We start from the raw sequence: 13351 nt of genomic DNA, 5'->3' as shown, positions 1-13351 counted from the left end.
TGCCCTGTTGGCGGCGCAAAACGCACGGTCCGATTGGTCCCGAATTTTAGATTTTCGACGACTGAGAGCAATCTCTCTGAACGTGCTAAATTGTGTAAAAAAAAAAAACAACCAAAAACGACTGGTGAGAAAAATGGCATAATAATAATAATTATTATTATAATACGTAGAATAACAATAGGGTGTTTGCATATCACTCCCACACTGCACAATAGGGTTTACGATGCACTCCTTTGCCGTCAGAATTCCGAATAATCCGAACCCCTACCGGCAGCAGAGCAGGGCCGAGCCGAAATTCCAAATCGGGATTTTGGGAACTTATCTCGAGGATCCGAGCTCTCAGAGATAAGGGATCGGACGTCACAGTCGCATGGCTGCACACAGCGTTAACGGCGAGCGAAGTCCCCTTTTCGGTGGCGTTTTATTTGTAAAACACGTCTAGTTTCTACGAAATTCTGGCAACGTCTAGGTAAGCCTGTGTAATTCGCACGTTTCCCAAAGAAACACAAATTTACCGCGGGGCGTCCCATGTTTTTTTACCCCCCCCCCCAGAACGGAGGCAACGGAACCCGGAATGGGACCCGGAGGCGGAATTTCCGAGTTCCAAACACGCAGCACGACGTCCCCGTTCCCCGTTTAGAGTGGGACAGAAAGGCGCTCGGGAGCTGCAGCGGGGCGCAGTGCACGCACGGAGCGGCTTCGCGCACCACCATTTAACTGGCGGAGGAAGCTGTCGATCGCTTAGCCACACCAGGCTAACGCTCCCCCTTGCTTCATGCTAGTGTCGGTTGTTTAGCCAGCGCTGCGAAGCGTCGACACCCGGGGGGGGGGGGGGGTTTGCCTTCGTCACCTTTAAAGAACCGGTTTTGGCGTCTGTGCTTGTCGATGAGGTTCTGGGACCCCCTGGCGGGTGTCAGCTCCACATCGGTCCGCGGACTAGCGCAACAAACCTTTTAGGGAACCGTTCAAGTGTTGATCAAAACAAATGTCTGACGCGGAGAAGAGGGCTCTGCCGCCCGAGTGGGACGACACGAATCGGATGAACTTCATGTTCTCGCAGTTCAAGGAGAACCGAGACGTCAACACGGCGGACTGGGACAGCAAGATGGCCTTCTGGTCTTCTCTTATTATACAGAACTGCGAGGCGCGGAACGCCGTGTGTTTCACTTTGCAGGGGCTGAACAACGCGTTCCGGAGGAAGGGGATGCTGCCGCTGGGTCTGGCTGTCGTGGTCCACAACATGGCCAGGTCAGCTGTTTATAGTTCTGTGTTGGATGGGGGGGGTGGCAAGCTAAGTGGACCCTCCTCATTGTGTCTTGTCTGGTTTTTTTTCCCAGATGTGGGAAGATCCAACGGGAGTCAGAGTTTGCTGCCAACGTGGACTCGGGCTGGCTCTCCTGGGGCGTGGGCCTGTTGCTGGTGAAGCCCCTGAAATGGACCTTCTCCGCTCTTTTGGGAAGCAGCGAGGTGCCTTTGGAGGAGTCCTTCGTGGTTCTCGAGCTCGTGAAGGTATGCCGATTGAAATCGTTTCCATCGTAGTGGAGTGGGGGAGAGCGCAGCTGATCCCAGGCTGAGGATATGATGTATCTTGGGGTTGTAGTCATAAGTGGGGGTGTGTCATTTTCACATTGATGGGTAGAGTGTCTGCAGTATTGGACGCACTGCACCGGACCGATTCCACATAATATCTTGTCTCTCTTGCAGAAAAAGGCAGCAGAACTGCTCAATGCGTACCGAAGCAGTGCGTTCAGCAGGCGTTCTCTCCTGTCCTTCCAAGAGCTCTATGACCTCTCCTCGGACTTTTGTGCCGATGAGAGCACCCTCTGCATGGCCCTCCTGCAGCTGCAGAGGGAGAAGAGAGTGACCGTCACATTGCATGAGGGCGAGAAGGTGAGGTGTAACTGGCGAGCCGTTGTAAAGTTTGTTAGTCCTTCATCTTGTGTCAGGGCAGGCCTGCTGAGAAGAGAACATTTGTTGCGGTAGTATCGCCACTGACGAATCGTGTATTGTCTAATCTTCCCCTCTTGACAGATTGTTAAGTTTTCCCAGCCTGTCTCTCCAATCAGTGACGTGGACATTGGCATCTACCAGCTTCAGCACAGTGAGAAACTGCTGGACAAACGGATGGAGGCGCTGCTTCTCGAGGCAGACAAGTACATCGTTTAAAATATGAACTTCAACAGTGCTTTGTCGTGCCATATCAGGAACTCTTTGCTAGGGGGGGTTTAAATATGTCAACCCTAAAGTGAATTTTTTTTCAGGACAGGATCGTTCCGTAGTGCTATGTCTAGATTATATATTTAATCAATCAATCAATAAATCAATGTTGTGCTGTTAACAGTTGAATGACTTGAATTTAGACATTTTTACCAGGTGGTCACTTGGTTGTACTCTCATCTAATGCTATGTTCTGCCAACAATTAGATGCAGAGAGGAAGCAAGGGCGCAGCTTCGGGAAGGGAGGAAATCTCAGGTTTCGTGTCATTGACTATACTCAGTTGTAAACACACTCATGTGATAATCTCCCTAGCCTGTCAGGGCTCATGAACAGTGCCTATTACACAGGCCCTGAGGTGTTTAAAGAGCCGCAGGAGGGTTGAAAAGAGAGCGGACAACTTGTTTGCCCAGCTTGAGACCATTAGAAGTATCTTGGACAAAGTTGCCCAGTCCCAGACTGATAAGATGGTAAGAGGGAAAAATCAGTAACAATGTTCCAGCTCACTGTTGGATTCAGCTTTATGTCGCTGGTGTCCAGATGACTCTGTGATTGAATGCTTCTAGGTCCTGCAAGCGTATCAGTCTGGTATAGCAGCCCTGAGACTGTCTCTGAAAGATGTGACAGTCGAATGTGCAGAGAAACTCGTGGATCAAATCCAAGAGGTAACACTATATTTTCAGTAATGAAATTGATTTAAGTCTTTCTATTTACCTTTTTTTTTTTAAGTCACAATTATATATTTTTTGTGTGTTTACTTTTCTTTCACTAGCTTTGTGATATTCAGGATGAGGCAAATCAAACCCTAGCTGGCTTGTCCGGCGCAGGTAAGCCACATAGTGTATTGTATCTTTAAATGCATTCTGTAGATTTTATGTTGCGGAGATAATGAAGTTTACCCTCCAATTATGTTTTGCAGATGAAGACATGGATGAATTAGAGGAGGAACTTAAATCTTTGTTGGCGGAAGATAGTGTGGTTGACATCTCAGGTCCCTTACCTGAAGTTCCATCAACCCCCCTGTCCCCTGCCACGGAGCCAGGTAACCATTTGCCCTCAGTGCCGCAGGGCCTCCTCAACGTTACTGATGAGCAACTGGAGGAAGAGCTGAATCGCCTCACCCTCGAAGACTTGGGTGTGGTGGCCATCCTACCGTAATCTCTCTCCTCATGGTGCACTGATATTTTCACAAGAGCTCTGAAGTAACATACAATCCTCTCCATCTCTCTTTAGACGGTGAACAGAGGAAAACAACACCCCCAACTAAGAAGTTCGAGCCTGCCCAGTGACGGCACCAATAGAAAAATTCACGATACATTGGGCCTTAGAGTGGAAATAGCTTTTAATCAACTGTTAAGCAAACATTTTATTTCTTAAAAATAAAAGCTGATTATAACAATATTTTACAGTAAAGAGTGAATAAACAGTTGGGAAGGTGATTGGCGGTCGAGTACCTGAATTAAAGTTCAAACAGCATGGCACTTTCTCTCCTGTTAGTGAAAACGAAACCCGGATGCTACTTTGGTGGCATCCTGGAGGAAATATTTTTGAATTTGTTTTTATAGTGAGCACACTTTTGAGATTCGTTATCAAAACACTTATCCCCAAATGATGAGCTGGGGTGGGTTTGGGTCTCGAGGATCAACATGTTTTTTGCTGTTGTGTTTTTTGTGTGTTTGTTCTGGACATTGGTTTTCAAAACTCTTATCCCTAAATGATGAGATGCGGGGTGGGGTTTGGGCGTCAAAGATCAACTTTTTTTTTTTTTTTTTTTTTTTCTGGGATGCCACGAAAGTGAAAGCTTTTCATTTGGTAATATTTTGACGGAATAATTTGAATAACTGTCTTCTAAACTGTGTTTATCGCTGTTGGTAAATGTCTGTCATAAGTAATCCTTTGAAATGTGTTTTCAGTGGCCTTCCCAAATATAGATATAAAAATAACCAACATGCCAACGATTTTTATAGCCATTATTACACGAATGCCTTTTTTTCAATGTGCAGTGGGCCTTCTGACACGTGTGTACGCGTGTTTAACCAAATGTTTCACAAAATAAAATGTATTTTAATCAGTGGTGCGTTGTTGAACAACTCAATTTGCTGTGTTGTCATTCCAAGTTTATAATTTGTGTTTACCTCGAATGGCTGGATAGTGAAACAAAGTAACACTGCGTACATTTTTTTTTCCCCAACGGGTTTTTTTTTTTTTAATGGACGTGAAAATATACAATATTACTGTGAAATCTAAAACATTTATATGGTTCCTAGTACAGCCAAGTTCTGATCAGTCCAAAACAGTAGGAGTCGCTCTGCAAGCGACGTTTCCTATTTCCCAGGTCACTTGAACGCACCAGCCGTGGAACTGCGCTTCTAGCTCTTGTTTATATAACAGTAAAGTATGTCAACAGACAAAGCCTGATACGTTCAAAATTCGGTGTTCAAAAGTTTCTCGTGAGAACCAGATAGTGTGTATATATGTGTGTGTGTGTGTATATATATATATATATATACACACACACACACACACACACACACATACACGATGCATAATAAAGTAAAACATCAATATTACGATACTACACGACGTCCAAAGTTAACCACGTGGTCGACTCTCTCCTGGAGACCAAATCGAACGCACCCCGCCCGGCCGCCACCGCCACGTCATCCAGTGGAGACCCATTCTCTGGAGACCTGCGACGGAAAGATGGCAGCGCTGAGGCAGCGGCTAGCATCTAGCCACCCAGGTAAGCTCGCTGTTCTGGGAGACAGGGCTTGAGGTTTTAACACTTAAAGCGGAGGCCTCGTTTCATGAACACGCACAGCCGTCGCATTGGTTGCTGACTATTAGTCGCTGACAGAATGCTGGTAACACATGCCAAGTGCCCCCCCCCGTTGAGTTGTCAGATACACTGTGTATGCATCACAACACTATTTTTACCGTTCACTTTCCCTTTACTTTCAATTGTACCTTTCACTTTAAATTTTCCCTTTACTTTAAATTTTACCTTTCACTTTCAATTCACTTCCAATTTGTACGAGTCCAGTCCACTCGTTTGGAAACTCTAAATCAACTCGGGCCTTGTTTACCTAATACCTACCCCCCTACTACGCCTCTTATGAAACCCTGCAAGATTTCCTGGATGTTGTCTATGTCTTCAGGTTAGAACTATGGGTTGCGATGGAGGAAAGGACACGGCGCTCCGGACACAGTCATCTCGCCTATCGCGGTCAGCCGGGGGGTCACACGTTTCTACATACTGACTGAGCGGCCAATCCGCATCATGGGAAGGTGGGTTCGGGCCGCACACCGTCCCACGTAACCTTAACATGTTCAGCGCTGCCGTTCTTAAAAACTTGACCCCTCGTTCTTTTGGCAGGATCAGCATTTCGTGCCTTTTCCCGGCGTCCTGGCACTTCAGTGTGTCGTCGCAGGTCCTCCCTCGGCTCTTGCTGCCTTCCCTCAGACAGCTGCTGCTTATCGGCCTGGTGCTGGGCGTGGCGGGGCTGCTCTACCTGCTGTTCGTTACCGGGAAGGGCCACGCCGGCTGGATCGAAAAGGAGAACCACTTCCACAGGTAAATCGCTGGCAACTCAGCATGGCCGTGGAGTTTTGTTCGGAACAATCTAATCGTTTCTCTGTTTTGTTGTTGTTTGAAGACACCTGGCGAGAGTGACGGATGTGGAGGCGACAGACACAAGCAATCCCAACCTGAACTATGGCCTTGTGGTGGACTGCGGCAGCAGCGGCTCCAGGGTGTTTGTTTACTGTTGGCCCCACCACAACGGTAACCCTCACGAACTGCTGGACATTAGGCAAATGAGAGATCAGCACCGCAAGCCAGTGGTTATGAAGATCAAACCAGGTAATATTCACAGGCTAGGTTTGGATTCTTAACAATTGTTATTATGTTAACTCTCCTCATCCCATGGTACCATACATAACCACTACACTGACTCTTTTTTTTATTTTATTAATTTTTTACTATTTTTCTTTGTGATTGTTTTTGCATGACCATACTTTTTCTTTCAAATTCTTGTCATAAAATACATTTATGTTTTGCCAGAAATGCATGTTGTTTCTCCTGCTTCACTGGGATATTATGCAAATATTATTTATAAAGGTCATAAACGACTGTTACAATGGATTAAATATGGTTTCCGAATCCCAGTAATGTGTAGATAGAGAGAGAGATACTTTATTCATCCCCGGAAATTGCATTGGCAGCAACAATTGAATTACATCAAAAAATAGGCAATAATAATAAAGCAGTGGAATAAAAATATATAAAAGAAAATGGAAATATATAGCACTATACAATACAACTTTACTGTACACAATAAAATATGACTATGCACCAGCGCAAGAATGGTTTAAAAAAAAAAAGAAAAAGGCAATTCAACCCTTCTGCTAATGACATTATTTCATTATGCTTGTTGTTGTATGACATGCGGTTGAGATTTCATCCCTTTGCCTTGTCCCTTGTAGGAATCTCTGAATTGGCCGTGACACCTGAGAAAGCCAGTGATTACATTTATCCACTGCTGAGCTTCGCAGCCCAACACATCCCAAAAAACAAGCACCAAGAAACACCCCTGTACATTCTGTGCACAGCTGGAATGAGGATCCTGCCTGATAGGTACAGTAAACCACGCCGCTTCACACACGGTCATCACTTGGATACAGTTGAAACTGAAAATATTGGCACCCTTGAATTTTATTTTTTTATTTTTCAAATAATGCACAATTTATTCCAGAGAATTGTTGACATTTTCAAATATCTTCTGGTGTCCACATATTCATTTCCCCTTTTTCCCTTTTTCCCTGTTTGTTTTTTTTTTTTTAGCAGAACAAAAAAAGCTTAAAAAATACTGGATCTTCGCTTATTCTATAAAGAATTCCTAAATGATTCCTAAAACAGTATTGATTCATTAATATTTATTTTATGATTTAAAAGGGTATGTTGAGTTTCTGCATTGTTAACAGTGAAAATTAGTTGTGGAGACCAAATCATTTTGTCAATTAATTTTAGAGAAAATAGTGTGTTTTGCTTGTTTTATATTTATTTATTTATTTTTAATCGGTCATGATTCTGTGATCCAAATTGAAGGAAATGGTCAGACTCAAAGGTCATAGTTGAGTCATGTTTGCTAAATTTATTACAGTATTTCTTACAACTGTAATTTAGGCTTGGGTTACATAAATAATAAAAATATTGTTTTTCCGTTAATTCCAGTCAACAAGAAGCACTTCTTGAGGATTTGCGGACGGACATTCCTGTTAATTTCAACTTCCTCTTCTCTGATTCTCACGTGGAAGTAATTTCTGGCAAGCAGGAAGGTAAACAAGGTTCACGCTAAAATCTGTAGATAAATATAGTAATTTTATTCTTGACATATTTACTTTTTACGCTGCGTTTTTGCATTAGTTGTCAGGAAAAAAACAAAACTTGTAAAGGAAATAACATTTTATGGTTAATCATTTCAGGTGTGTACGCATGGATTGGAATAAACTTTGTCCTTGGAAGATTTAACCATGTGCACAATGGTCAGTACATATTTTATTTTTATTCCTATTTGAATTTGTAGGTCTTCTTAAGTTGAATATTCACGACTCAATTCTCAAAAGGCATAAAATTAGACACAAATGTATACTAGTGGTGTGTGGAGAGTTCAGGCTTGCTGCGCCCTCATTTCCCCAGACGGGGAGGCAGTAGTGGAGGTACAGTTCCCCGGTGGTGACCAGCAGGAGGCGCTGGTGAGAAAAAGAACAGCCGGCGTCCTGGACATGGGTGGCGTGTCCACGCAGATTGCGTACGAAGTGCCCAAAACTGTAAGCTTTGCTTCTCCACAACAGGTTATTATCCACAACCAATTCAGTTTCTTTTTTTTGCCGTCTTTGATTTTTGCCACTCACCCTTTGTTCTTCTCCCCCCCCCCCCCCTCCCCCCTCCCCACCCCCCTAAATGTCATTTCCCGGTTAAACCTATTTGCATCTTTTGTCTTGTCCTGTGGAGTTGAAGTCTCCATCCAACACTATTGAAGGCCTCCTGTAAGCCTGCTGCCCTGATCCATGATAGGAATTGAAGATATAAAGTGTGTTACTTATAGTTGACCAGATACAATGCGAGCGAACGCAGCATTTACTGGATTGTGTGAAAGTATACTATTGAAAGCCAGTCCATTGATCATGTACTGGTAATTCTAAACAGCATAGTTTCCATGTTTTCATTTATGCTGCACACTCCAATGGGTTTAAAAGTAAATGTCAAATTAAATAAAGTTATAGAGCGCTATCTGCAAATGATTGACTGCCCCGAGGCGGTGTCTTTGCATGGATATACTTGGTAGCACTCGCTGTTCCCTCGCTGATCTGCACCTTGTCACGCAGGAGGAGGTGGCCAAGAACCTGCTGGCGGAGTTCAACCTGGGGTGCGACGCGCACCGCACGGAGCACGTCTACCGCGTGTACGTGTCCACCTTCCTCGGCTTCGGGGGAAACGCGGCGCGCCGGAGATACGAGGACGGCCTCGTCCGAAACACCGCCACGCGAAACAAGTGAGAAAGGAGCTGCGAGAGCCGCACACTTTCACCCGTCGATTTGTTTGCGACGGTCCGGCTGAGTGTGCCCCTGTTCCTCCCAGGCTCCTCGGCCAGCGACTCGGGGAGACGGCCGACGCCCCTCTGCTGGACCCGTGCCTGCCCCCCGACCTGCGGGACGAGGTGGGTCCGCCGGCACAGCGGCTCCACCTGGGCGGCACCGGAGACTTCGATCAGTGCAGGCAGCTGCTGCAGCCGTTCCTCAACCGCACCGATGACACCCACACCTCCCTCAACGGCGTCTACCAGCCGGCCATCGACTACGACAACAGCCAGTTCTACGGCTTCTCCGAGTTCTACTACTGCACCGAGGATGTGCTCCGCATGGGTGGAGACTATAACTCCTCCAAATATGCCCAGGCGGCCAAGGTAAACCCGTTGCACAAGCCATGACATGGGTTGTGATGACGCCTTATGGAACAACGGCCACGTTTCGTAATTTTGGAAGACTGCTACTGGAAACATTTTTTTTGCAACAACCTATTCCATAATGTTGTCGTTGCAAATTGAAATTTTAGACCATGACACATGAATGCAATTTTACGTAATGTGTTTATTACATATTCTTCATAAAAAGATGTCACCACCGCAGACCTTGTTCAGACATGTTGGACATCTTATCAAGTTGCCCTTTTTACCCGAATTATTCTAAACCCCAAATGAAGGTCGACGCTCGCTATTAAAGTGGAATTTCACCACAAGGCAAAAAACATAGCCCTTTGTGAATGGTCAAAGCAATCTGCCGTAAACTGTGAGATTAAATTAAAATTGGATAGAAGTACTGTATACATGGAAATAGCAGACCTCCTTCAACCGTCACTCAGCTAGACCGTGTAGCAACTGTAATCCATGTTACAGGAGGAAGATGCTCTCAGAATATAGACCTATATCTGTTGATTCTTCACATGTTGTGAGCTCAGTTTAATCTATATAAGCATCATTTTGACAGGTTTTAGTGTTTCTCAAATTGAGTCACTGATTGTTTGTGTTTAGAAGCAGCACATTGGATTTAACATTTTAGAGTTGCCCACACGTAATATGTCGTAATAAGTGTAGAAAAGCTGTTGTTTTCAACTTCCACAGAGTTACTGTGCCACCCAGTGGAAAACGCTGAAGGACCGTTTTGACTCTGGTTTATATGCATCGCATGCTGATCTTCACAGACTGAAGTAAGTGGCGCAAGTAGCTAAAAAAAAAAGGGGGCAGGAGTCCGACTTCAAAAGCGGAACCTAAACACTTATGTTATCTGGCAGCTGCTTTCAGTGCAAGTGAAGAGAACTCTAACGCAAACTATGACACAAATGTTGTTATATCATGGCCTCAAAAATGCATTTCAAGCGTTAACCCTTTTGCAGATCTAGGCTAACTATTTCATAAACAATTAACCACCAAGCCACTGAAAATCATCGTGCACACGTGTTTGCAGGTACCAGTGTTTCAAATCCGCGTGGATCTACGAGGTCTTGCACTCAGGCTTCTCTTTCCCTGCGGATTATAAAAGTCTGAAGACTGCCCTTCTGGTCTATGACAAGGAGGTCCAGTGGACCCTGGGGGCCATTCTCTACAGGACGCGCTTTCTGCCTCTGAGGTGAGATGGAGTCCCCGTCACTCAGCTCTCTCCGCTCTGTCCCAGACCAGAAACCTGGCCTAACGCTCCGCTCTGGTTTTGCCTCCATCCAGGGACATACAACAGGAGACCCTGAAGGCCGTGCACTCCCACTGGCGACACAGCTTTTCCTTCGTCAACAACCACTATCTGTTCCTCGCCTGCTTCCTGGTGGTGGTGCTGTCCATCCTGCTATACCTGCTGCGCCTCCGCCGCATCTCGCGGCGCGCAACCCAGCGCTGCACGCCGTCCTCCGTCCCGTGGCTGGAGGAGGGCCTCAGCTCGCCCACAATCCCCATCACCCTCTGAACTCCACGAACGCATGTCTGTCTGTCTGTCTGTCTGTCTGTCCAAACACACGCCTGCCCCCACTCAGTATGCCAGGCTGCTCGCTGCTCAGTGACTTCATCCGATCCACTGATTAGAGGAATGGTACCGGACAAACTTCTCGACAACTTTTCCTCTGATGGGTTCTTTTTAAGGCTTGGTTTAGTCTGATGATATATATTTGTTAATTTATTGTGTTTTGATATTTAAATGGATGCCTTTTTCTTTTTTTTTTTTTTTTTTTCCTGCCACAAATGTGATTCACCTACCCAAGCAAACGGTACAGTCTTGTCTGACATGCGCTGTGACTGGATCGATTTCACTGCTCTATTATATTCAAGACTCCTGGCACCACGAGGGCCTGGTAACCTATCAAATTAAATATTTGACACATGCCATACTTTTGTTTGATTAGGCACACTTGCCTTATCACCTGCATGATTACAAAGGGTTTCGATTTTTTTTTTTCCTTTTTTTTTTTTTTTTTTTGTTCAATTTGAATTAAATGGGCCATGTCACACAAAAACAATATAATTACTATTATCGGTAGAAGGAATGTACGGTATCATATGCAGGATTTTTTTTATTTAATACATTTTGTTTTCCCCTGATATCGTTCTGCCTAATACTTCTGTTGCCGGACAGGTAGCCTTAAAATGCTACAATAGTGCAATATTTTTCCTGGTCTTATCACTGTCAAGAGTATCGACATCTGTGATCATGTAGTTTAAGTCGACGAGTGGGTTCACCACCACCCAAAACAATATTCTGGGGGTATCTACCCTGAGCTTGATAATCAGCAGCTGGTGATTTAGTGCCATAAGAGGATCATATATTGAAGCACATATAGCTGTGGAGAAAAAAAAAAGTTTACACTGATTAAATCAATAAAAAAGGTGTTTGCTCATTGCATTTAATAATGAAGGGTTTGTGGTACCCCTCTCCGTTGATTTCCCAAGAAGGAGATCTGTTTTGATATTCCATGCTTTTTGTCATGATTATCTAAAAAGAAAGCGCTACCTACTGTTTCGATCCATTCTGTTGACTCTACTAAGCAACTATTACAGTCAAAACATGTTTGAGGTCATCAACTGAAGTGACTATAAAGTATGTCCGAAAGGCCATTGATTCTTTCCCACATACTATTCTTTACAGTTGTTCTTACAGTTGTTGAATAATAAAGAAAAATATTCAAATCTACACCCATATATAACAATAATGGTATTTAAACATGCTCTAGATTACGAACACATCGGCATTGGTTATAATCAACATATGAAATTAAATTAGTTAGAAATAAGGTCAATATAGAATCTAGGCTAAACACATAAAGCGAATGTTACATGATTCATACAGTACATCCCAATGTTATATATTGAAGTATATCAACTACATGAGTATATTTGCAGTATTCATGCCGCTGTGGGGGCTCATGCACTGTAATAACGTTGCGTCTGACTAAGGGGCTCTTAATCAGACGAATTGTGCTGAGTCATCTATACATGTGAGTGCTCTGTTGACACACCCACAAACGGTGACGCTACAAGGGGATGAGACCGCTGGAATGCTGAAATCAAGCCAATATTTCAGTCAAATAGAAGCCATTGTGGGCTGGGCACCAGGCTGCTTTTTTATCGACGTGGAAATAATCATCATACGGGATCCCATATTTAAAATGCCATGTCATGCACATGTCATGTCAAATATTGATCAGATCCTATCAATGGTCATGCTGGGAATTTATGGATAAAAATGCACTGAACTACGAACTTATTTGTTCGTCTTTGGTTAGGTTCATGGGCACACAAGGTAATTCAATCTTAGGGTGAAATCTAAACTTCTGGCCTGCAACAAGAGATACGTACAGAGTGACACTTCCAAAAAACACATTAATTATTGAGAATAAGAGTCGCAACGAGAAAGATGTGCAAAATCATTCAACCACACCAAGTGTGTGACCGGCCAAGAAGACCCCACTCAAAATCAACTACTGTACTTGGTGGAATATGGCAGCAGCCCCGAATCGCTCTTAATTTACATGATGGCAAGACCTTTGATTGGTCTCACTAAAAAGCTGAAACAGAGGGGGAACATTTTGTGTTGGGCGTGTCATATGACCACTGTTCACACAATGTGCTAGTGTGAAACAGGGACCGCGGTCAGGAGGTGAAATGTTGCTCCAGCCCTAGAATCTCCAAAATTATTTCTAAGACCCGAAACGACATATTTGAGACTTGGTTGATGTCAGCAACGAGTTAAAAACACACTTGCTGAGAATTCCTATGTGCACTACACGGTGTCCTTTTCTACCATTACCACGTGGGCAGTTATTGAAACCTCTTAAGGTTTGTACCTTATGGACCTGGGGATTTGAACCCAATCCATGTTTCCCAAGTGGCTCATTTTATAATTAGAATGCATATAATATAATACAACAATCTAACACTATATGCTCATTACACTGATATCCAATTTACTGAATTTAATTATTTGATCCTTCTTGACACCAACAGACCAGAAGAAGCTCCACTGCTGTCCTATTTAACCCTCCAGGTGTACTGACATTTTCAACATTTTCTGATTATTATCAGGTTTAGATCCACTTTA

At 44.1% G+C, this 13351-nt stretch overlaps 2 protein-coding genes across 4 annotated transcripts; both read left to right on the top strand.

Annotated features, from left to right (window-relative positions):
- Positions 1-582: 582 nt before the first annotated feature.
- chmp7 (charged multivesicular body protein 7) lies at positions 583-4287 on the top strand. Of its 2 annotated transcripts, none has more exons than XM_080004658.1 (10): positions 583-1248; positions 1338-1509; positions 1705-1890; positions 2032-2153; positions 2425-2473; positions 2566-2685; positions 2782-2880; positions 2988-3042; positions 3135-3257; positions 3449-4287. In XM_080004658.1, the coding sequence occupies exons 1-10, from the start codon at positions 986-988 to the stop codon at positions 3502-3504; spliced, it is 1245 nt and encodes a 414-aa protein (XP_079860784.1). In that variant the 5' UTR covers positions 583-985; the 3' UTR covers positions 3505-4287. The 2 variants fall into 2 exon arrangements, with proteins under 2 accessions (XP_079860784.1, XP_079860783.1); XM_080004657.1 differs by having other exon boundaries at positions 3135-3350.
- A 619-nt stretch (positions 4288-4906) lies between these two features.
- entpd4 (ectonucleoside triphosphate diphosphohydrolase 4) lies at positions 4907-11691 on the top strand. 2 transcript variants are annotated; one of them, XM_080003421.1, is made up of 13 exons: positions 4907-4958; positions 5374-5503; positions 5592-5789; positions 5872-6077; positions 6701-6851; positions 7449-7552; positions 7700-7759; positions 7914-8044; positions 8603-8769; positions 8856-9180; positions 9895-9980; positions 10238-10399; positions 10492-11691. In XM_080003421.1, the coding sequence occupies exons 2-13, from the start codon at positions 5496-5498 to the stop codon at positions 10724-10726; spliced, it is 1833 nt and encodes a 610-aa protein (XP_079859547.1). In that variant the 5' UTR covers positions 4907-4958; positions 5374-5495; the 3' UTR covers positions 10727-11691. The 2 variants fall into 2 exon arrangements, with proteins under 2 accessions (XP_079859547.1, XP_079859546.1); XM_080003420.1 differs by having other exon boundaries at positions 7914-8068.
- Positions 11692-13351: the final 1660 nt, after the last annotated feature.

This window comes from Zeus faber, assembly GCF_960531495.2.
Source record: "Zeus faber genome assembly, chromosome: 7".
In the NCBI taxonomy this organism is placed as follows: Eukaryota; Metazoa; Chordata; class Actinopteri; order Zeiformes; family Zeidae; genus Zeus; species Zeus faber.
This window is presented reverse-complemented; position numbering and strand designations above follow the sequence as displayed.

Bases quoted from the DNA above. Each gene is read 5' to 3' on its own strand.
- entpd4 (XM_080003420.1), top strand. The intron at 7,553-7,699 runs GTAAACAAGGTT...TAATCATTTCAG, and splicing joins AATTTCTGGCAAGCAGGAAG to GTGTGTACGCATGGATTGGA. The intron at 10,400-10,491 runs GTGAGATGGAGT...GCCTCCATCCAG, and splicing joins ACGCGCTTTCTGCCTCTGAG to GGACATACAACAGGAGACCC.
- chmp7 (XM_080004657.1), top strand. From the start codon at position 986: ATGTCTGACGCGGAGAAGAGGGCTCTGCCGCCCGAGTGGGACGACACG. The intron at 1,510-1,704 runs GTATGCCGATTG...TCTCTCTTGCAG, and splicing joins TGGTTCTCGAGCTCGTGAAG to AAAAAGGCAGCAGAACTGCT. The intron at 2,474-2,565 runs GTTTCGTGTCAT...CCTATTACACAG, and splicing joins GGGAAGGGAGGAAATCTCAG to GCCCTGAGGTGTTTAAAGAG.